Source organism: Vigna unguiculata, chromosome 10 (assembly GCF_037176805.1).
Source record: "Vigna unguiculata cultivar grain cowpea cultivar isolate G323 ecotype 2 chromosome 10, ASM3717680v1, whole genome shotgun sequence".
NCBI classification, from domain to species: Eukaryota; Viridiplantae; Streptophyta; class Magnoliopsida; order Fabales; family Fabaceae; genus Vigna; species Vigna unguiculata.
This window is the reverse complement of record NC_140801.1, coordinates 869,368-893,955: the sequence shown is the minus strand read 5'-3', so window position 1 is coordinate 893,955 and position 24,588 is coordinate 869,368. Positions and strand designations below refer to the sequence as shown.

Below are 24,588 nucleotides of genomic sequence, written 5' to 3'. Positions count from 1 at the left end.
TAAGGTTTGGTCTTCCAACAATTCTTCGTAGCTTGACTTAACCATGTTCCAATATTCCTCGAATTTAAAGAGACTTCAATAATCATAGTTTCCATAAAATTTTGTGATGGAGGTTTGTAAGAAACTATTAGTTTTAGCAGTCATGGCTTCTCACACTCGGTGTTTCTTCTATAACTTTTAGCAGACTCTCACGCTCTTTTTTGTTCACACTTTATATCAGACCTCTTTTAAGGCTATGATACTAGCTTTGTAAGATACTATACTAGTGCTCACTGATTTTGTCGAAGAATCGTGTTGCTTATTAATAAGTTGAAGCTTATATAAGCCTTTACAACTAATAAAAATTGAAATAAAACAACCTACATTTAACAAACTTGAAAATGTGGAGCTGACTAGTTCAATCTAACCAAATCCCTGCAATTTAGGGATTTATTAACAACAAGAAAATAAAACTAATCCTAACATAATTATCGATGTGATTAGGTGTTTGAAGATCTCGCATGATCTAAATACAAGATCAAGTTACAATATATAAGAAGAGTTTAAGTCTCATCTCACAGGCAAGTTTGTAAAGTTGAATTATAGATAAGTTCACTTCCTTCCTAATTTGACATAGATAAATATGTCCTGTTATGGTAAAATGGTGGTAAAAGTAAATATGACTAATGAGATACTCGTAGTTAAAATTGATTCCTTTTTAAGAAAAGTACCAATACACAAAGGAATTACAAGAGAAAATTGTTAGGACAATGTGAGTTAAAAGTTATATTCAACTTTACTTCTTCGCATATATTTGGGGGAATTTTGAAATCCTTTAAGGTCATTCAATTCGATCCATCTATATGAGGTACTCATAGTTAAAATTGATTTATCCCAAATGAAAGTTAACCAATACACAAGGGATTTACAAGAAAAAGTTATTTGGAATGCAAATGTAAGATGAGTCAAAAGACCTATATGTATGAGTTGTAGATAAATTTTTTTGTCATCAAGTCAAGAAAGATATCTTAAAACTCTTATCAACATCAAAGATATATTAAAGAATGCACTAAAGTTCTTCTAGGTCAATATTTAATCTAACATGCCTTATATAAACTCTATAAAAGTAATTCATGGCGTCAAATGTTTTTCTTGAGTTTGGGTAAGAACTCTATCTATTAAAGGCTAGTTAAACAAAAAATTAACATGTTTCATAAAACATATTATAGGCTTAATTCATCTTTTGATCCTCTAATTATGATGTGTGGTTCATTTTGGTCCCCTAATTGTTTTGAGGTTCAATTTAGTCCTGTTTGTTAAGGAGGTTCGATTTAGTTCGACGTTAACAACGTTAACAAATTTAACGATAGATTGTTTTAATGAGATACTTTGGCATCTGTGCATTAGGTGGCAGTGTATTAGTGTATTGAGATTGGGTGATGTGGACTTCAGTTAAAAAAATAACTTGGTTTTCAAAGGGGATAAATGCAGTTAGGGTTAGGGTTCGAAGAAAAGCCAATCGAAGAACATATTAGGGGATTTGGTGGAGAAGCATGAGAGGAGAATTCCACCGTGAAAGGAAAAGCCACCACCGTGAGAGGAAAAGCCACCACCATGACTGGATAAGTTAGGATTTGCATTCCCCACGAATTACACGACCAAGAAGAAGAAGAGTGCCCCCTTGACATCATTCACAATCAACATACACCAAATGTAGAAGAACTCTCGCACAAACAACATAAATTGTGAAATTAGGGCAAAAGACCAATTCTCCCTCCATATACTTCGTTGCCACCTCATTACAGTACATTGATGCCCAATTATTAAAAAACCTGCCACGTTTCTGTTCCAAAGTGACACAGGTGCACTATTTTGATGCCGTTTAACCAAAACTAACGGGAAAGACCAAATTAAATTGTTTTAACAAACTGGAGGATTAAATTGAACCTCAAAGAAATTAAGGACCAAAATGAACTACACCAGACAAAAAATGAATTAAACCTAATGTATATTTATATATTTATGTTGTTTTGTGGATAAACAAAAGTTTGAAGATAATACCATGGATATTTTCTTAACTCTATATAAAACATTTTTCATACGTCGAAGAATAAACATAAGTAAACAATGAGAAGTTTTTGAAACTTTGTTAATCTTAAACTTCACATGGAGAGCGTTTGTGTTCATATAATGAACTAAAAAAGATGCTACTTCTTTTACATCATCAACTTTTATCATTAAACTGTTTTAAAAAATATTGAAGTCTCACATAATAATATGTGTTTCAAACAATTAACAAATTGTTTAACAAGAGAATCTTCGTTTGAAAAAAAAATTAAAATTAAAAACTAACTTGATTATTAAAAATAAAATATTTTATTATTGTAAATAACATGAAGTAAGTAGTTAGATACATTTCCCAATTATGTAATTCATTCTCCACTGTTGGAAGTTTGCAAATGAAAGATAAATATATCTTATTCCATATGATTTTGAATTTCATGATTATTAAATTCAATTCTAGCATATTATGAGATAACTTTTAAGTATTATTTTGAAAAGATATAAATAGGTTGATTATTTTCTTTAGTCTTTAAATAAATATGTAAAATTTAATCTACAAATAGATATAAATAGACATGTAACTTTATTATTAAAAATAAAATCCTTGTGCATTCTTAATTTTATCAAAATAAATTAACTAACACCTATAATTAATTAAAGAAATTATTATAAAATATGACATGCATTATTAGATTGTGAATTTTTATTTTTATTAGGAAAAACATACGATAAAAAGTAATAAAATTATAATTATAAAAGTAAACATAAATATACTTTATAATAAAGAAATAATTTTTATTTATTTTATAGATACTTTTCATTATAAATAATTATTTTAATTTTAAAAGATGATTAAATTAAAAAAATATTAAATAAAAAATGGTTAAATTTAAAAATAAAATTAATAAGGTAATTTTTTTAATTTAAAATATTATTTATTAAGAATAAATTGGTAAACAAAATGGTAAAGATAAATTATCATAATTTTTAATAATGAGGAGAAAATAAACTTCAAATTTATTTTCATTTGAAATTTGATTTGATGAAGCACAACAGAAATTGTTTTTAGAAGTAAAAGACAATTTTGCGAAAAACATGTTGAAGTTTTTTTAAAAAATGAAAAAGAAAAAATCAAAGAAACCGACCAAACCCTTCTCCATAAAGATGATGATCAAATCAATGTTTTGATCTGTGGCTATCAAATCAAACTCAAATTCGAACTTCATCTCACAATCTAATTGGAACCCAAAAGGAAAATCAGAGAATGGGGAACGAAGAAGAAGAGGAATTGGTGGCTGAAGTTGAAGCAGTGGAAGCCGTGTATGGAACCGATTGCACCGTTCTCAGTTCATTTCCTCCCCATTTTCACCTCTTTCTCAAACCCAGAACTGCTGATGTTTCCTCCCAACAGGTCTCCCCCTTCTCTATTTCATTGTTTTCCCTTCAATTTCACTATAATCCATTTTCCTGTTATTTCACCAACTCCCCAAAAGTAAATCTTGCGCATAAAATTGCTCTTAAGATGCAGTGTTATTATATTATATAGAGATTTATGCCATCAGAGTGGAACTAGATTCGGATAACTTAATCAAGATTTTAAATTGAGACCTTTTGATGAAAAAAGAAAAATCATAAAAGAGGGTGGTTGAAATGGGAGACCTTAAGTCATTGGTTGGAGTGAAACTAGACTCGGTTTAGTTAAGGTGAAAACTTGATCGGAAGGATACCTACTAAAGGTGGTAGACTGGATTTGTTGGCTGAAATCACTCAATAGTATAGTTCATGGATACTTTGTACCAATGTTATTATAATAAAAATATCGGAATAGAGTTATGTTAATTTAATAAGGTGGAAGGTTGGTTTAGCAGTAGTGGAGAAAATTATTAGATTATCCAGAGAATCACCATAGTCCCTTTCCAATCACTTAACGCATACTTAATTTAACTTCTTGTCAGTTGAAAATTCCATGTCATGTGAAAACTGGCTGGGATCATGGATATATGGTAGCCTTGGACCATGTAATATGTCTTTAGTTCAAAGAGTGTGGTTAAGTGTGTTATCAAATTTGTGTGTTCCTCCCTTCTATCTGAAATTATAAGTTCTGAGACAGAATTCTCACTTTGGTATTTATTGTTAGGGCAAAAGGACAGTAGAATTAAAATGACCGAATGAGTGACTTTTGTAAAGTTAGGGACTAAAGTAGATTTTTTTTAAAATTAAGGACTACCATGATGAATGCTTATAATTTTAGTGATTGGAATGGGGGTTTACTTTGTTAATTTTGTTTTTGAGATTAATTTTAAGCAATTTCAGTGTGAAGATTTTTATATTGTTAATCAGTTAGAAATCACAAGTATGACTTTTGAAGTAGTTGTTACAATAATCTAATTTTACACAAGTTAGATTGTTGATGTATTAAATTAAAGCCAAGTGTGTGATTGTTGGTGTTGATTTAAAGTTATATCTCCCTTAATCTGTTGGTGTTGATTTTAGATGTGCAGCTCTGCCACTGGAGCAAGTGTCTGATTGTTAGTAGTTTCTTGTGTTCATTTTCTTTGCAGTTTGTGGAAGCCGTTCTCGAGATACGAGCTACCTTACAGGTGCATTTTTGCTGTAAATATGCATGTGATCTGAGTAAAGTTAACTGTTACTTTCAAATGCAATAGGTTGGGGTATCACATTCACTTTGTATATGTACAGACTGTAGTTTTCTTAGAGGGAGCTTGACTTGTACACAGTGTAAAACACATGCACCTAGTATTTTAAATGGGGTTTCCCTTACAGGTAGTAAAGTAACTTTGAAAATTGACTTTTGCTTCCTTTCTTGTTGTAGTATCCAAAAGAACCACCTTCTATTGAGCTTGTGGATTGCAAGGGTCTGGATGAACAGAGACAGAAACATCTATTAAATTACATACAAAGTAAAGCCTGTGAGATCTCCCCTTGTTTAATGCTTGTAGCTCTTTGTGAGGTAACAATTGCATCATTGATCTAGCTGCACATTTTAAAACAAGAATAATGATGGTTTTGCTCCATACACATGTATGTCTCTTGTTTGTGGATCATCTTATAAGCATTTAGTTAGTAAACTCTATAGCATCTACTTCGATCACATTTTTGCTTTGGTCCTGGTTGAGATGAAAATATATAATAAAAATAAGGTCCCTTTCCCCCAAACTATTTTTATCTGGTGATATTTATCAGTAAATGAGTTTTATATGCACTCAAGTCCTTGATATTGAGGAAGACTCTTGAATTTAAATGCTTTAAAGTAATGAGACTAATAGCAAATGTTGAAAGTTCTGAAAAGCACGGTGAAAACCTGCATTAGTTTAAAATAAAGTGATAGGAGATGCCTCAGTCAATGTTTTTTGGTTCTTTAATTCAAACTTATGGGCAGATGGAGACTTGATCAAGACCAAATCAGTGGTACAGAATAACTAAGCCCAGGATGAGGGAGTTAGGCTGGTGTATGAGAAGCTTCAGGTAGCAAACCTAGCCATACTGTTACAGTAGAAATTGGGCACAAGCTTGCCTTGAATTATGCATTCTATTGTCAAATAAGGGTCTCCATATTCCGCAAGTGCTTTGAGGGACTTGCTTCCTTGTACTAGAGTATCTAGTTCCAGCTCCAGCTTACCCTCCCTCTTTCCTCTACTCCACCTGAAACTACCTGTGGCCTATTCCTCTCCATCACATACACATGTTTCATATTGCAGCAGTCTGCTGCATTGATTTCCTCATTGTGGCTTAGGAAAGATAAGCTGCTTCGTACATTGCTTCCTTGGGATTATACTTTAGTCATGTGAGGTCTATAAGCCTAAAATTTCACGTGACTACTATTTTAAACTAGTAGTTCCGTTGAGTTCGTAGGTAAATCATTAATTAAGCAACATATATATTTAGATAATGGCAGTTGTTTATATCTTTACCTTGTAATATTTGGTTACCTAAGTTTTAGAAGATAAAGGGTTTGACAAAATTAGTGGATAAGCTAGCTCAATGCTGTAACGTAAGCTCAATTTAAAATGTTATCAAGTTTGAATGTTTATGCTAATATTTGAGTTGATTGAATTATTTGATAAATATAACATGGAATAAAATAACAATATTTCATTATTTATCCCTAATTTAAAAAGTTGTAGACTATATATATTTTCAAATAATTACCATTTTTCATGAATTCAATTTCAAATGATTTATTATCTTAAATATTAGGATGCTATTTAGAGTCTTAGTTAAGTTTGTTGAGCCTATCTTGTTAGCCGCTATTAGATTCCCCTTAGTCCCCAACTCGAGATGTCTAGTTCTCGGCATGAGAGGGAGTGTTGGAAATACCACATCGACTAGATATAAAACCAAATTATACTATATAAGTGAGTGTAAAACATACCTACCAAGTTATTTTTATGAGGTTGAATTAAGTTTAAATTCTACTTTCGTAAGAGGATTTTTTTTAGTTTTATTCCTTTGTAAAATATTTTTATCCAATGAAATGAGATTATAAGGAATGATATTTGATGAGAGTGAGAGAGAGTGTGATAAGGAATTTTAAAGATAAGAAGGGCAAGTGAGGAATTCTACTGAAATAGTAATAGTATAGGGATAAAAGTTGGAATCCTTAGAAAAAGGGTAAAGTTGGAAAAAGAATAAGCTGAGGTTAAAGGCTCAAATGCTATACAAAGTAGTGTTTTAAAAAATGCTATAAAGTAGTGAGATAAGCTCTTTTATAAAAAAAACTCTTTTTGGTGTTTTTAAAAGCTAGTAAAATAAGCTAGAAGAAGCTATTTTATTGTCTTGCCAAACAAAATGAAAAATTAGTAATATTAATGGTTAAAATATTCATTAAAAATTACTCCTCGCATTTGTTGCTATTGTTTTGTTGATAACACGTTAATTTATTGCTTTATAGTTTCAGACATAGCTTTGGATAACATGATAGTTGCAGAGCATGGAAATACATCTGTCATATCAAATATAGTTTTTCATACAGTAATAATTGATAATTGATCGTTGAAATGTATCTGAAGGAAGCTGTTGAGAAACTGTCAGCTATGAATCATCCTGATGGTGATTGTCCATTGTGTTTATTCCCTTTGGTCCCAGAAGATCAGCAAAGCGAAACTTTGCCTTTTATGAAGTTAATGTCTTGTTTTCACTGCTTCCACAGGTGTGTCTATTAATTTTATAATTCTAATTTTTCCCTTCTGTTCGCACATGTATTAACACTAGATTTTTAGAAGTTTTATGGGTTTATATTTTGTCATGGCTTAGCATTAGATTTCCATATCTGATTAGTAATTGTCTATAACTGGCAGTGAATGTATCATTAGATGGTGGAAATGGCTTCAAAGTTCTAAAGAACCAGACTCTGCCAATACAGACAGTGTAGCTGCACATCGGAACCATGGTATGGATAATTGGAAGGTGTTTTGACAAGATTAAACATAGTTTTCAATATGAAAATTTTCTTTTGTACGACCAAAACATAGAAGCTTCGAGAGCTAATATATTCTGTAGAAAATCACAATTAGCCTCTGAAGTAGATCAATAATTTTCAGTTTCTAACTAGGTTTGATAACATTATTTCAATTAGAGTAATTCCTGTTTATTTTTTGTCGTTCAGAATCTTGTTAAATGGATAAGATCCCATCATAATTCCTTGATCTTGTTTTTCAATAATCTTTTGCTTGAAAATAGTGGTTTCATTCACAGCCTGAAAATTTCACATAAGTTTACACGTAGTCTTCTATGTGAAATCATTCTCATAGTAAGCCTCTGTGTAATCACATCCATTTTTTTATTAAAAAGTTTAGGAACAAGCCATGCTTTATAGTTATTCATGGAGTCATCTGAATGGCGGTACTGTGAAGAGGTTAAGGCACAGGAGACTTAGAGTTGTTAGTTACCAAGGCAACAAATTCAGCTCGCATTGCTGCTTTCCAATGATTAATGCCTAAGCTTTCTTCACGGTTGTTGGTTTCATAGTAGTAAGTAGAAATATAGCATGTAAGAGAGTGTGGAGACTACCCAGTTTGTTACATACCTTTTCTTGCCGAGGAATTTATGTTTTTTGGTATCGATGATATTTATATTTTAAGACAATCCATTTGGATTAGATAACTCAGCTTCTTTAGTCATGGATTCTTTATATAATTATTTTAAATATCCACAATTTGATATTTTAGTTTAGAGATTGTATTTAGGTAGCATATTAACGTCTATTCTGTTTTTCATTGCATGAAATACATACCTCATTTGTCCTGCTATAATGCAGTCCTAATAAAAAACAATGAAAATTCATAGTATTATACATTCTCAAGGAAATTATGTTTTTTATTGTTAGACAATCATAAGAAAATGGAAGAGAGTGTGGGAAATTGTCCCGTCTGTCGCAAACCTTTTCTTGCCAAGGATTTGGACCATGTGCTTGCCCTAGTTGGATCATACTCTTCCCAATTGGTAAGTTATTTGTTTCAACTCTACTGCATGGACTGTAAATGAGAATTTCATTATTGGTTTATATTTGTTTGTCTAAATGGTTTGGAGTTAGATGATAGGCCTAGTTGGGACAAATAATTTTCACAAATCGTTATTTTATATGCATTTCAAGAATGGGTTTGTTTTAGATTGTTTGATGTGTTGAATTGAATCTGATATTTAGGTTGTGGAATAGAAGAATTGAATTTTTTTTAGAAATATATATGTTAGATATTGTTTGATATTATTAAGATATTGTTAATCACAATATCAAATAATATTTTCTATTTACTCTATTTATTTTCAGTTACTTTTTTTAATTGTATCTTTCTTTATTATAAATAGATTATCCTATGTGTCGTTTATACACAAGAGATTAATCTCAAACTCTATTTTCTTTATTCTCAACAATATATTTCAACGCTGTTTGTGGTATACTATTAGATGCTTGTGACTCTTGCTCCTTGTAAGTTTTAATCTTGTGAAACAGAAGTGAAGTTTTATTCAACAGAACGAGGTCTCAATTCCAAGAATCAATTTCAGTGGTTGCCTTTATAGGGTCAATATTTTGACGGACTTTGTCAAAACTTCAAACTTGATATTAGTGCCAAAAAATTGGTTGAATGACAACAATCTTGTTTTGAATATTAGTTCCTTATATCTTGATCTTGAAGTTAGTCTTTGTTTCCCCTTGGATTTCAGACTTCAGACAATGAAGAACTCAACGATGAAGATACGCTCCTTCAATCAGAGAATGAGATCATTAGGAGACATAAATTTGAAGCCATCCTAAATTTACAGAAGGAGAACAGTGGCTTGATTGAACCCAAAAAAGATATAGTCATATTACCTGGTATGTATCTTCCACAACCAGTTGCAATGCCGAGCTCCACATCAACCAAGGAATCTGATGAGCAGACACAAAATGAACCACCTGCAGTTGTGTCAGCAAAACACGTCGGTGGGACGTCAAATGGACCCAGTTCTAGCAGGCAGAGGAATTTCGGTCCAAGGAGGCAGAAAGCAAGAAGTGATAACCACTCTAGTTCAACTGTAAGAAATCCAAGAAAACCAGTTCAACAGTGGGTAAGAAGAGATACTCCCAGCAATAAGCAATAGAAGTGATGTCTCTTACTGGTATAGCAGTGTGTTTGGTTTAGTGAAGTGGATGTGAAATTGGAAGTAGATTTTGCTTTATTTGATGAGAAAACAAACATAATTTAGGTTTTATTATCACATATATGTTTCAAAAGGTGAAAAACAAAGTATAGATAGACAGAGATCTGTGCCTCTTTTTTCCCTTTTTCAGCTAAAGGGGTGCTGGAGAAGCAGAAGCCAAGAAAGGAAAGACAAGCAAATTGATGTGTTTTCTGTTTTTCCTTTTATGATTGATTTTGCAATCAAGTTATGATTTGACATTCTGCCTTTTCTCATAATAATATTTTCTTAATCGGAGATTTTTTTTTTGACATGGAGTTTTGAATGCTACTTTTGATTCTATTCAAGGAATTAGCATTGAGCCTAACTGAATTTTAAGCCTCGTGTTCCAGTTCTTGCAGAATGAATCAGTGCAGCAACACTCTTCTCTCCTTTGTGTAATTTGTGGTTTTTCTGTTTTTTCTCCATGGAAAAGTTTATTCAAATGATATGCATTTTGTTTCTCTATGATTTAGAGGTTTACTGATTCCGACTTATTCAAATATATTTTTGATTCTTGAAAATTTGTGAGTTTTGTTTTTTTATTTCTAATAAAAATATATTTTTTTGTTTTTGTCTAAAAATTGTAGTTATATAGCTTTAAATAGTAAAATAAAACTATTTGCCTAATATTTTTACGATTAAAATAATATAAAAAATAATGAGAACAACAAAAATAAAAAATTATTTTTAGGAACAAAACAGTAAAATATGAAAATTTTTCTTGAAGTAAAACTTAACCAAGCTTTACTGCAAAGAATATAAGTTCTTTGCCATAAGCTCTAAATAAAATAACAGAAGTTTTCACATGTTATAAGCCGATATGACACATCTACAGAAGTCAATTAGTAAAACGATTAAGATTATAGTTAGAATTATATGTGTTTTACTTTTTTTCTTATGATAATAAAAAATAATAAAATTATTATTATTGTCATTGTTATAATTACAAAATGAAATATAAATCATTTTTATAATTTTGTTGTAAATATTTTTTATTTATTTTGTAAATATTTCTACAATAATTAAGAGAAATACAACTCCACCAAATAAATTCATAATCTGATTTATACATGAACATTCTAAAATCTTCTCCTTCTCCTTTAATATGTCTTGTCCAACCTTTATTTATTAATTCAGCAATTTGTCATATTAATCATCTATATATAAAAGTCAACATAATCACTGTTAGAGAATACAATACACATACACCACTAAAACTCCTACCCCCAATTTGACACTATTTATTTAATCTTTACTCAACAAGTATTAATTTAATTAAAATATAACACTGATTTACCTACATTGTTTTGGTCTTGAAAAAAATAATTAAAATATCATGTATTTCCAGTGATAATTATTTTTTTTATTTTATCACAAATTAATCATGATTTATATAATGTTTTAATGTGTTATAATTAATTTATTAATTTAGATATAAAGTTATCGAATAATTATACTAATTTAACCATAAAATATTGTGTTAGTTTAATAAACACGTGAAAATGTAGATTAGGTTTACTCAATATGTATGTTTATCACTTTTCATCAATGTTATAGCTGTTACATTTAAACTTCTTTGTAATTTTCTAGTTTTGTGAAATTTCTGCTTCAACCCTGACATCAATTTCTCATGTGGACGCACGCGACCGATACTTAATTAAAAATAAATTTTTAAAATCTCATAAGAAAATATTTTTTTCTAAGAACTTTAATCAATAAATAACTTTTTCGTGAAAATTATTTTTTATAAAATTATAAAATTTATAAATATTTTTTATAAAATTTATTGTAAAAAAAGAATTTGTAACAATTTATTGTAAATTATTTATAATAAAATTTGTCAGTATTATCTAAGGAAATATTTTCAAAAGAAATTTAGTAGTGATATCTATGTTCACTTCTTTGTAATTGTACATTTTGTAATCTTTGTTTACTTATAATCAAGGTAAAAATAACTGGTTTAATATTTCAGACTTTTACAAGTTTTAATGATGATAATACGTAGTATATGATCTATAGAAGTGAGAAATTGAATGAATGTGATATAATTTTATATACATTTTATTAAATAAGTAGATTTTAAAAAAATTATCATATAAATAATTGTAGATAAATTATGTATAGACAATATAATTTCATTACATACAAATTATATTGCGTAAAAATTATTTTAATTTATTTTATTATAAATAAAATTGTACTTAAACAATATATAGATATAATCACAATGTGTGACAAAAACAACTTAGAACATATGATCAAATATGCATATTATTCACACAATCTTTATTGGTTTTGCATGGATTTGAACGTGCACCACATATATATTAGCAACCTTGTCCAATAATTTATTTCTATCATAAATAATTTGGTTTATGTAAAAGATCAGCTGATGTTTTTTTTTACCTTTTATTAGTGTTAAGTTTTGTGAATAAAATCAACTTATTTATCATTTTTATCTTGTTTAATCCTTAAATTTATGTTGTTTTTGCATTGTTTTATATTTTAGTTATTTTCTAATCTTTATTATAAATGTGTGAAATACGTAAATAGAAAATAATTCTGGTGAAGAAAAACAAGCTGGAATTCATGATTATACACTTGCAAATGCATAATTTATAATAAAATACTAGAAAAGTAATCATCAAAATATAAAACATAATATATATATATATATATATATATATATATATATATATATATATCAACCTATATTTATTTATAAGAGTAAAACATAAACTTTTTTTATGAGAAAAAAATATTAACTTCTTAAAGCATCATATTTTTTACATTATATAATCTGTCTTTATATATAAATATCATCTTTCTCAATTTTACATATTAGTGTTAATAAAGTAAGCTTCCAAAACCTATTAACTGTTTTCAAGTATCAAGTTTCAAAATTTTGGCACAATTAAGTCAAACTCAATGATCTTTGTCAATTAGTAAAATTCTACTTTATCAAGTTTCAAATTTTTTTCCACAATTAAGTCGAACTCAATGGTTCTTATTAACTAGTAAAATTCTACCTTATCTTACAAAAAGAATGAAAGTTAAAAAACAAGAATTGTATTAATTATAAACATGAATCTTTTTCTTCACAAAAAGATATAAAAATTACAAATATAAATGAGAAGAGATTTTACTAATTACAAGCACAAGAGATTTTACTAATTACTAATTACAAATCCAAATTCATGGCTGAACAGAATGAATCTTTTTGTGTTTGCAAGCACAAGAGGAGCTTACAAAATTTTTGACCAAATGAAGATATGTTTTGAGGTCATGACACATGGCAACATCTCTCTTATTGAGGCATGGAAAATCCCTACTACTTAGTCTTAACTCTTGTCCAATGTCAACATACACCAATTGCATGTTTTCTGTGTACTTGTACAACCATCTTGACCAAATTCCCACACTAACATCTTTATTACTTTCCAATTCATCTAAATTCACAATAAACCCCGGAACTTTTGTAACAACATCATCAGAGTTCACTATTCGTAGTACCTTAATTCCTTTTTGCTCTATCTGCTTCCTAAAACTCTCATTTCCCACACGAGGTCCTCCAAATGATATAACCGTAACCATCGGCGCATTCTTGAAAGTGGTGGTTATATCATTCGCACTCAAAATCGCGAGTGCGGCTCCAAGACTATGACCCGTTAGGGTTAAACTAAGAGGCTCGTTGGTGTATCTCTGAATCACTCTTCCAATCTCTTTTCTTATCATCTCTTGCAAGCTTGCACGTTTAGAGGTTTTGGACGTGTAAAGACTCAAAAACCCTTTTTGCACCATGGGACCAACACCATCTTCTCCTGTGACAAGACCTGGCAAGTGTGTTAAGGAGACTCGTAAGTTTTCCAACCACTCCAAACATGTAACCGTTCCTCTAAAAGCAATAATAATGTCTCGTCGACCGAGTCGAACAATTTCTTTATCATTTACACATACTGCTATGTAGCCAATCAAACTAGATCGAGTACACAACTTTTTGAAAAATTTATTTATGCAAGCTGGCACATGAATTCCACATGTGACATATAAATATTTGGATATCTTATATCCATAATTTTCCAACCCACACTTTTTCAAAAGTGATCTTTTTGAATAAAGAGATGTGGCATAAGTAAGAGAAGTTGGGTCAAAATCAAAAGAGTTATAGCTAGCATCTACAAAATGACCATATCTTAAGATTTCCCAACGTAGGTTATCATCAAGAGGATCCAACAAACCTTCCCAATGGTTAATTCCTTGGTATTGCTTCCATTTGTGTGTAAGTTTGGGAAAGTTGCATTTGGTTGAGAGAGGTTTGAGTTGGTTCCATGATGGTAAAGACTTGTTGAATTGTGAGCTTAGGTTGGATTCAAAAGATGAACAATTAGGGTTGGATTCAAAAGATGAACAATTAGGGTTGGATTGAGAAATAGAGGATGCTACAAGCTTCATTATTGTGACTATGGCTATATTGCAATTTATGTATTTGCATGACCTTTATATATGGGAAAAAAAAGGAGAAAGTGGAGAGTGATATATGGTGGGGTTGACTATTTTTGAAATATGATTGATCACCTTTTGGTAAAATATATTTATGGTTATAACTTGTTCTTTTATTCATCTAATCTTATACACATGTGTGCCTTTTTCAAATTGTTTACTATTGTTTATGAAAAAAGACAAGACAATACAATCTTCATGCAAGTGAAAATTTGGTGAACTTATTTTGGATTTGATAGGTGAATTTTTTGTTAGGTACAAGATATTCATAGGTATGGTTGTAGTTTTCACTTAAAGGGATGTTGAATTTAATGAATGAGACTACTTATTGTAATATCACAGTTAAAAAAATAAAACAAAAATTGTTGGAAAAACTATTAACTTTATAATGATAAGGGAGAAGTTTAATCTCTCAAAAAGTAATGAACTTATAAAACATAATGAATGAATTTTTATTAAGATGGTTAGTGAATATTTTATAGTTAGAGAGTATATATTTGAGGTTGCATGTTCCCAGATAAAAACACATAGATATAGACAAAAATAAGAAGAAAAATATCTTTTCTGTCTTAATTTTTTTATTCTAAATTTTGGAGTTTCTTTTGAAACACTTGTCAAGTTTAAGCATAATTATACTTTACACTTATAATATATGGACACAAAATAATTATCGAATATTACAAGTATTTGTATTCAATATTACAATTCATCTTATGTTACAAAATATTGATATAACACGTATTAATATGATGGTTTACTCAATATTATGTAATTGTAGTTTGTTTTAAATTATATCACAATTCAAAAATCATTAATAAATATTAAATGTTAAATTCAATTATATATATAAACTAGAAATACTAAATTACAGTCTTAAACATGGTTAAATGTTTATTTTTTATAGTTTTTAAGATTTTTTGAGTCGTTATTAGCTATTATTAATATTTTAAAATATAATTTATATATATCTTGTTTAAAACTATTTTTATTTAAAACTATTTTTATTTATTGTTATTATTATTTGAAAATTTTAGAAACCATTTAAAATGTATATGGTTATTAGCTGCAAAAAAAAGGGATCTTTAATAAACAAAAGAAAATTTAATAATTTTTATAATGTGATTGTTAATTTAGAAAAAAAGATAATGAAATTCAACAAGAATAATAAAGTGTGTCATATATATATATATATATATATATATATATATATATATATATATATATATATATATATATATATATATATATATATATATATATATATATATATATATATATATATATATATATATATATATATATATATATATATATATATATCAACACATATATGCTACCTTCATCAACATACTGATGCATCATAGCTTTGCATACTTCAATTATTTTTTTCTTAACTTTTCATCTATTGCATTTAAGTTTTTTTTTTTAATTATTTCCATTGTGTTTCAATATGAAAAACTAGTTTTCCACTTTTTTATTCAATAGTATAGTAATCATCTCCTATGACATGACGTTATCATTTACCTTTAAGTTTCTCATGTAAGAAGCTTATAAGATATTTTATTGTACAATCATTACATTATATTATTTATTTTTTTTTCAAATAGTGAGATTTTATAATAGGAAAAATAGTCTTAATAAAAGTTAACTTTTATATATTTAAAAAAAAGAGAAAGTAAATAGTTATGAGAAGTAGTATCAAATGATAGTAAAAAAAAAGAATGGTGTCAAAATACCAGCGTCCTTTATAATAACCTATATTTTATAATTTTCTATTTATTCCTCAATTTACAACTCAAAAAATCAATTTAACTATTAAAATATCATTTAGACTTGATTTTTATATAAAATTAAATTCTTAATTTTAGAAATTTCTCCATGACACATCAATTCTTAGTTATTAGATTTAAAACTTAAAACATATACATTGCTTGTGCTTTGGGAGAACACATGAAACAAAATATAACATTGTTAGCAGTCATGTGTTTATGCATTTGTTTGGAATGTTTTTTGTGGGTATTGATGTGAGTAGTGTAGTCAGTGTCATGATATACAGTAGTGATAATAGTGTAATACACAATAGAAAAGAGTATGACCAATGCCACTAATTTTTTTTTTCTTTTTCTTTCTTTTTTTGTGAAACAAATAAACTAGTTCACTTTAATAGCATATTCCACATATTCTCTTTGTTGAGTATGGATTCAGCACTTGGAAGAAGAATATTACAAATGGTGCAAGATCAAATCAAATGCTCACACATCTTGTCTCACAAGAAAAGTAATAATTGATAATATTTTTTAATAATTATTTATTAGAGAAATGCTAGCAATATCATTGCATCATCAAAATTGTTTTTTTCTAATAAACTTATATTCTATTCTCTTATATAATTTTTATCAATTATATCTTAAGTGAATAAATAATTCAACTTTTTTCTTGAAAAGTATTTGTGAGTAATTAGTTAAACTATTTGTGAATGCTTTGGTGAAAACCCTAAAGGGACAAATATGTAGAGAGAAAGCTCAATTGGTGAGATGTAGTAGATTGTAACATTGGCTTTCATTTATCTTATATAATTTTTTTTACCTATTAAATAATGATGATAATAATGAAATTGTAGACTAAATTAAATTTATGGTTCATCGTTGTTGTTGGAGAGTGGTTTTTCATTCATTGATATTTAATTAACCCACTTGGTTTGTGATCTACAATCTTAGGTCGTATTCATTTTCAGGAAGAGCACTATCATTGATTCTGAATTTCAGATGAAGATTTTCTTCAAGAACCATTTTCATCAATCATAAATGTAAGAACAAAAAACGTTTTTCTGAACAACAATGCATGCTTGGTGACAACATTGGAGGTACATGATGGTTTATTCAAAAGTAAAAGTTGGATACCAAGTACTCTTTTGTTTTGTAATTAATAAAAATATATTGGTGGAATAAACATAACCTCTCAATAACATAAAACATATATAGAAATATAAATTTTTTCTTTCTACTCAATAAAACTTTCTGATTTATAGTCAAATTTTAATAATAGTTACACAACGATTTAAACAACTTCTTCCACTCGAAAGTAAAAAACGTTAAAAAATCTCAGATATAATTTTTTATTATTTTGTTGAGATAATATAATTAAAGTCAATCATCGCGTTTGAAATATTATTTGTTTTGGGTTGAAAGGGAAATATGTATTTAAATTGTTATTGAGCTTGACTCTTAAGTTATGTTAACTATGGGATGTATCTAACAAATCATTAGTCAAGGGTTACATTTTCGTTCTCACTAACGACGTTAATGTTCCGATCTCAAGTCTAGTAAGATAACATCGTTAAGATCAATCAATTTATCCAAAGTATTGTCCATTTTTTCAAATAAAGTCATGTTATCATCACATGAAAATTTATTAAAAAAAAAAGAATACAAAGCACGGGGGACCACACCAACCTCATGATAAAAATTACACTTCATGAAACATAGACAAAATATACCTATTATGAAAAAAATCTAAACAAATGCATGGAGGTAAAATATTAAACCACTTATATTGTTCTCTATGGATCAAAGCTAAATTAGTTAACATATCGACACAATGATTTCCTTCATGAAAAATATGAGAAACTTTGAACTGCATATGCTGACAAATGACGCCCTCTAAGACTCCAAAGAATCACTCGTTGATAAAAAAACCATGAAAAATTAAAGAAAAAATACTTTCCAACCAAAACCTTTGAAAACCCTCCCTCCAAGCTTGTTAACCATAAATGCTCCCCCCCCCCCCCCCCCCCTCCCCAAAAAAACTCAACATAAATAGAGATTTGTACCCTTAAAAAAGCTGGAAAAATGACCCACATATTCACCCTGACTTCCTCTAAAAGTACTAGCACATGAAGCAAAACCACGACAACCCCTAGTTGTACCATCAATATTCACCTTAAGTCAATTAACAGGTGGAGCTTGCCATATTACGTCCATAAATGAACCCAGTCTACCTTCCCTAGTTTGAATATTGAAAATTTTCAGCACCAAAAATCATCTATATTATTACTCATATGCTTATTAGATTTATTCTCAGTTATATGTACTAACTCCTTAATTTGAAAAATAACAGGAGGAAACACAATTGAATCTTGAAATGTATCATGATTTTTCATCCTCAAAATCATTCAAATAACTGCAATAATGGTAGCCACTTTAATCACTTTAAGCAAATGACTACAAGGAGACTTCATAAACTGAATAACCAACTCCAAAGAAGAAAATTTCAAATCCTGAAAACATCATTCAACCATTCCAAGAGTTATTGATGAGGAAATGGCAATCCATCTGAGACATCCACATCTTTAAAAACCAAAATAAGTATGGTTTGGGAAACCCAACCGATTAAGAAAGACAAAGGAGCAAAGGATGATGATCCTAGCAGTTTCGGGGTAAAACGTTAACACGACAAGAAGACCAATTCTCAAGACAAGGAAAAATTGCCAAAAGCTCTATCAAGTCTCCTATAACACAACAAGAAGATCAATTCTCAGGACAAGGAAAAATTTCCAAAAGCTCTATCAAGTCTTCTATCAATACGATTCATACCTCTTTGAAAGTTTGACCAAGTATAATAAGATTCAGAAGATGGAATCACAACAAATTCATTAGAATTTATCCACTCCGAAAATTCAGCACAAGATATTGGACAAGGGCAACAACACCTTTCACATCCTCTGCACAAAGAACAACATTGAAATCACCAAAGATACACCAAGAATCATGAAGATTAACAAGAGAATATCATAAAGAGTGACGAGCAGTATAAGTAGTTGCACCATAAACCCCAACAACCTGTAATTTAAAATAATTCACCATAACAACAAATGAAATAAATTGACTAGTAATTTCAAACATGAAGTCACTTTTACCCAAAAACCACAATTTAACAACCTTGGTAAAAGAATTAGAGACAACCAACAACCTAAAGTTCAGACTATAAAAAAAAATTAGCATGATAAGAACTAAAAGAGGTTGTTGGTTCAACTAAGAAAAGAAAATTGAGTTGTTCAATAATCAAATTTCATAGCATATTAAGAGTTTTATCATTAGCCTGTCCCCTCAAATTCCAAAAAAAAAACCTCTAAAATTCATGATTGATTTTTTTAAAATCCCTTGCTCTAAAGAAGTTAATGTTAGCTTTCTTTGGAGGTCTTCCCCTGCCTAGTTTCTTAGTAGTTTGAATTAGTGCATCGTTTTTCTCAGTGGTAGAATCATCCCTCTCTTCCACCACATTAGACCAATTAAAAGATAATTTCAATTCTTCTGCAAACTGAGCTTCCTTAGACGTAAAAAAATTAGGAATTATTTGAGAATTTCTATTGTGAGAATCAATTTGTTCTAACTCTGGAGAATTATTTATAATGAGAGTAACATCCTTCAGAAAAGTCATACTAGCCAAGGAGCGAGAGTCCACCGACACCTAACCAATGGTAGTATCAAGATTATGCACAAGAGAAGATTCATCCTCAATACTAAGATTATCATAATTAACCACCAAGTAAGAAGTTAAACATGGTGTCGCAAGCTGAATCATAGGTCGAGACGAAGCAGTAGATGACACCACATCAGGTTGAACCATAACATGTTGTACAATAGTGACATGTTACACCACAATAGCAAGTTGTTGCATCCCATTAGCAAGTTGTTGCATCCCATTAGAAGGTTGTTGAACCAAAGATTACACTACAAGCTTCTCAGATTTCACCAATTACCTATTATTTTATTCTCCTCTATCTTCGAGAACTCGCTTTTCATGTGCCTTATTTAGGCAATAAATTAAAACTTGGTTTCTTCTTTTAGTAAACCGTGTTCATCAACCCATCGAAACGATGTGACACAACCAAGAAAAATAAGTGACAGTTATGGTTTCTTCTGGTTAATGGATTGTTACATTTGAAACAGCATTTGTTTCATCGTTTGTGGAGAAATTTTGTTGTGACCTAATTGTCTTGTCTTTCTCAAGGTCCCTACTTACTTTCCCCACGTGTTTGCTTGGCAACACATGGCCAATGGTTATGCAGAAAAATGATAGTGTCTGTGCTCAGTGTTATCTTCGTGCTCCTCCACTTTTATGTTATACATCACTGTTCATGCACAATGAGTAGAGACACACGTACCTTCCACTATCATATGAGCATCAAAATAATTGTTCTAGTTTTGTTCTAGTTTTGGTAGGGTCTCAAATTTTTGTTATTGTTCAAGTTTTAATACTGTATCCAAATTTGTTATTGTGTTCTTTTACGTAACTATTTTAATGTGCCATTCTTTTCTTGATTTTTATCAAATCATTGCCGTACTATATCATACAGTATTAATATTAATATGGTATAAAAATTTGATTTTTGTTCAAGTTTTAATATGGTATCAAATTTTCCTTTTTTTAGTTTGTTGAGATGCGTTTTCTTTTCTAAACTTGATTGGAATGAGAAATAAGTGATGTATTAACACTACTTAATAATTTGATTACTCATTTAAGTGTTTGATGACATAAGCTTATGACGTAATAGGTTCTCACATGTTAGTGACTGAAATCTTAAAAAAATCTATGTAATTATTACATTTAGTGTGTTATTTTGATTGTGATTAAAATTAATTATCTTATATAACTTTTTTAAATTATTATCTTTAATTTGTTCACGACCTAATTTTAACTAATACATTTTTTTTACTTTTTTTATTTTATTTTTTTCTTAATATATATGATATGATGAAATTTCTCCACCCATAACACATAATATACTATACAATGTTAACTTTAATGCAAGTAGTTTATAATCGTGACTTCATTGTAGTTGAAAGAACTATTGAAGTACTATATATAGAACACAAAATGACATTGTTTCTATTGTGATATAATTGTGAAAAAATCCAATACTTATTATAAGATATTATTGTGGATGTAGTTTCTCTTTAGAACCACAACTTAAGAGCTTTATATCTTATCTCCATATTGTAAATGGTTTGAATAATTAAGAAATTAATAATGAAGAATGGCCTCCATTTTATATGTTTACATTTTGGGGTGCATGGTGCTCCAAAGGGAGCCTATAAGGTTGGTTTCCTTCATAGGGTCCCCTTAAGTTAACTTTTTTGTGATTTGTATTTGTTTTTATTTTTTTTATTTTTTTGTGACACTTTTGTTATTGATTGACTTTCTTGTCACTCTTTATCTAGGTGCCTTCTAGCTAGAGTACACCACTTACTTTATGTAGTGTTGTAAGACAAATAAGAACTTGGTATAATTTTTTTTTTTTAACTCCAATTTAAGCATAAGTACTGTTTTTTCTTGCTTTGTATAATCTCAATAATGAATAGAAACAAATAGTCATTCCCATTAAATGAAGAGTGTTGTATAGATGATATTATTAAATCAAGTTTAGTTTGTTTGTACTTGAGTTTATTATACTAGATTTTTTTTATGGTATTTCATTTTAAAGACTATGATAAATTTTATATCGTCTACCGTATAGTGTTCTGCATTGTTTATTGTTTTGTAATTTATATCGTTTATTGTCTAGTGTCTTTTGTATTATTTTCATTTAGTGGAGTTGAACGTACATTTTATTAGGGGTGTCAAAGCAGGTTTGGCATATCAGGCTGACCCGTCAAGAAAAGGGCGAGGTCGGGTTGTAATTTTCAATCCACTGGTCCATTTTGATCCAGTCTGCTTAGCCCATCAAATTGGCGAGTCAACCCTCCCGTAATCCGCTGACTCGTTTTTATTTTTATTTTTATTTTTAAAAATTAAAAAATCAAATTTTTTATATTTTATTTTTGTATTCTGATACCAAAATGTAACATCCCAATTTTAGCATCTTAAAACTAATAAAATAGGATATTCCACCTTAGTGTTCAAAACAGATAAACAAATGTATAAAGTATATTAATACAGTCTTACAAATGATCAGACTATATAAATATATCAACTATACATACCAAACATTTCTAACTCTAAACACAAGTTAACTACTTACAACAACTTGCCACTGAGACCTCCTTCAACCTAAAAGATGGCTCCTCAACCTCCAGAGGTGTCTCTGAAACTACATCCACCACCACATACAACACAAGACAAAAACACGGAAGAAGGGTAAGCTAATGACTTCCAAAGAATTTTCTTAAACAATATAATATTGATATATCTAACAACTACAAACAAGCATATATTCACACACATATATTTCTAAACTACGACTCAACTAATCCGGATACATGCATTAAGGTTGGATCCAGTCAGTTATGCACTTGTAGTGGCATCTCATGCTCTGCAGAGCGACAGATTAAGAGTCAAAACTCTACCACATACAAGGTCAGTCCGTTAACACCTATGGTCAAGGAAAAACTCCTAGGCTATGACCTCCTGCTCCTCTCACCACATACCCCATTCCTCTCTACTTGAGAATTTGAATGGTTATTAGAGCGTCAGGATAACTGCCAAGACAATCCCTACCTCAATGCATACACTACCACAATCACTGCTAATCCTCCTTGGGTTAACATCAACCAATCTCAACTCAGTCTCATATAAACAATCTCATACCATATACTCATCATTCATAATAATTACAAAGCTTCTATGAGAACTAAAATACCACTCAATTTAACTCCAAAAATACAAGTTTCAGATTCTGACTCACTCGCCCAGCTAGTAGTACTCGCCCCGCCACTGGCTCATGTCGCCCAGCTAGTATACTCGCCCAGCCACTGGTCCAGGTCTGAAGTTTCTTACTTGGAAATTCGCCCAGCGAGAAGCACTAGCCCAGCCACTGACCCATGCTAGCCCAGCTAGTAGCACTCGCCCAGCGAGTATGCGAATCTGCATAATTCTGCAGATCAGTGTTCTGCATAATTCTGCATATCAACTTATTCACCCAGCGAGTAGGCTCTCCCAGCGAGTATGAAATACACACTTACAAGTTAAGTTCTAATTATTAGTTATAATAGAATAATTGAACATATAAATATAATTATTATTTTAATTTATCCAACTAAAGATATTAATTTTAATTAAAAGTTTACAAATGATTAAATATGCTCTAAATATTTATTTACAAATATGTATATAACTAAATTTTATAAGTAAAAATTAAAAAAAAAAACAAAAAAAAAATGGTGGAACAAGTTACAATTTTTAATCCATTTTTACCAGTCCAGCCTGACTTATTTTAGTTTTTTAGTAGCGTTGTAGGTTACTAAAGTTTAAGCTTTAGCTCCACTACCAAAAAAAAAACATTACACTGTTAGTTTTTATACTGTAGATTTATCTAACTTTATTTTTAGTTACAAAGTATACAGTTATCTTATTTAAGAAGATATTTTTTTATGTAGTTATTAGTATATATGTTTTAATTATTTCTCATATTTTAAACAATTTTAGCACTATTTTACATAAATTTTCAAGTAACATTAAATAAAATTGGTGACATCAAATCAACCATAATTAACACTATAAGGGATTTGTATTTCTTGATTTGTAATGATCATTTAACAACTTGTGCTGTATTTGGGTCTTTAAAAATATAATTGTTTGTTGATAATGTGTTTGATATATAAATTGTACTTATGAAAAATTTGCATGTAAATATTTTTTATATTTGATGTTCATTAATGCAAGTCTAATGTATATAATTGTAAAAGTGTTTAGAGTCGAACCAATCAAAACAAATAATCAAAAAGCTGATAAAAGAATTGATAACAACTTAAAACAAACAAATTTTGGATCAATTTAGATATATATTTTTTCCATAATATACCCAGATTACCAAAATCAATTATTTAAATATTATTATATTTTCTATTATTTCACCCGTATACGAGATATGTTTGTGAGAAGAAAACGTTATGGGCGTCATATTTATAAATTTGTGACGAAAGAGTAACCAATATGCTTGACATATGAATGAGGTGGAGGAAGAGTTATTTGAATGCTGTGAATATTACATAATATTATTAGTCTTGGAACAAAAGTGTTAAAATAAAATTAAGATATTACTGGAATTTTGACTTTTATGTTTTGAATGAGGATTTGTTAGACTTATGAGAGATAGATCTTAAGGAGTTATATTCTATTTTAGTTTCTCTAGTGATAAAAAGCAAAAAAAAAAAGCTACTAAGATATGTAAGCAAATTGTTTAATATTATAAACAATATTGAAGAGAATAAATATTTGATTATATAAAGTGAAGTAAATAATGAAACAATTCATCATGATATAGGAGCTTACATCATTTTCGTAATTTCATAAACAAATTACCCAGGTAAAAACCCAAACCCTAGCTTCTCTAATTCAATAGGCATTTAATTTTCGTATTTTTTTAGT

General features: G+C 29.3%; 1 protein-coding gene and 1 pseudogene across 2 annotated transcripts; one reads left to right on the top strand and one right to left on the bottom strand.

Annotated features, from left to right (window-relative positions):
• The first annotated feature begins 3,161 nt into the window (after positions 1-3,161).
• On the top strand, positions 3,162-9,992 carry LOC114167360 (RWD domain-containing protein). Of its 2 annotated transcripts, none has more exons than XM_085668317.1 (7): positions 3,162-3,454; positions 4,580-4,643; positions 4,877-5,014; positions 7,074-7,213; positions 7,362-7,453; positions 8,390-8,505; positions 9,226-9,992. In XM_085668317.1, the coding sequence occupies exons 1-7, from the start codon at positions 3,366-3,368 to the stop codon at positions 9,640-9,642; spliced, it is 1,056 nt and encodes a 351-aa protein (XP_085524443.1). In that variant the 5' UTR covers positions 3,162-3,365; the 3' UTR covers positions 9,643-9,992. The 2 variants fall into 2 exon arrangements, with proteins under 2 accessions (XP_085524443.1, XP_027908234.2); XM_028052433.2 differs by having other exon boundaries at positions 3,164-3,454; positions 4,605-4,643.
• Positions 9,993-12,892: 2,900 nt separating this feature from the next.
• LOC114166904 (phospholipase A(1) DAD1, chloroplastic pseudogene) lies at positions 12,893-14,175 on the bottom strand (annotated as a pseudogene).
• Positions 14,176-24,588: the final 10,413 nt, after the last annotated feature.

Coding starts and splice junctions, on each gene's coding strand:
- LOC114167360 (XM_028052433.2), top strand. CDS start 3,308: ATGGGGAACGAAGAAGAAGAGGAATTGGTGGCTGAAGTTGAAGCAGTG. Junction 3,455..4,604: donor CTGATGTTTCCTCCCAACAG/GTCTCCCCCTTC, acceptor TTTTCTTTGCAG/TTTGTGGAAGCCGTTCTCGA. Junction 5,015..7,073: donor TGCTTGTAGCTCTTTGTGAG/GTAACAATTGCA, acceptor ATGTATCTGAAG/GAAGCTGTTGAGAAACTGTC.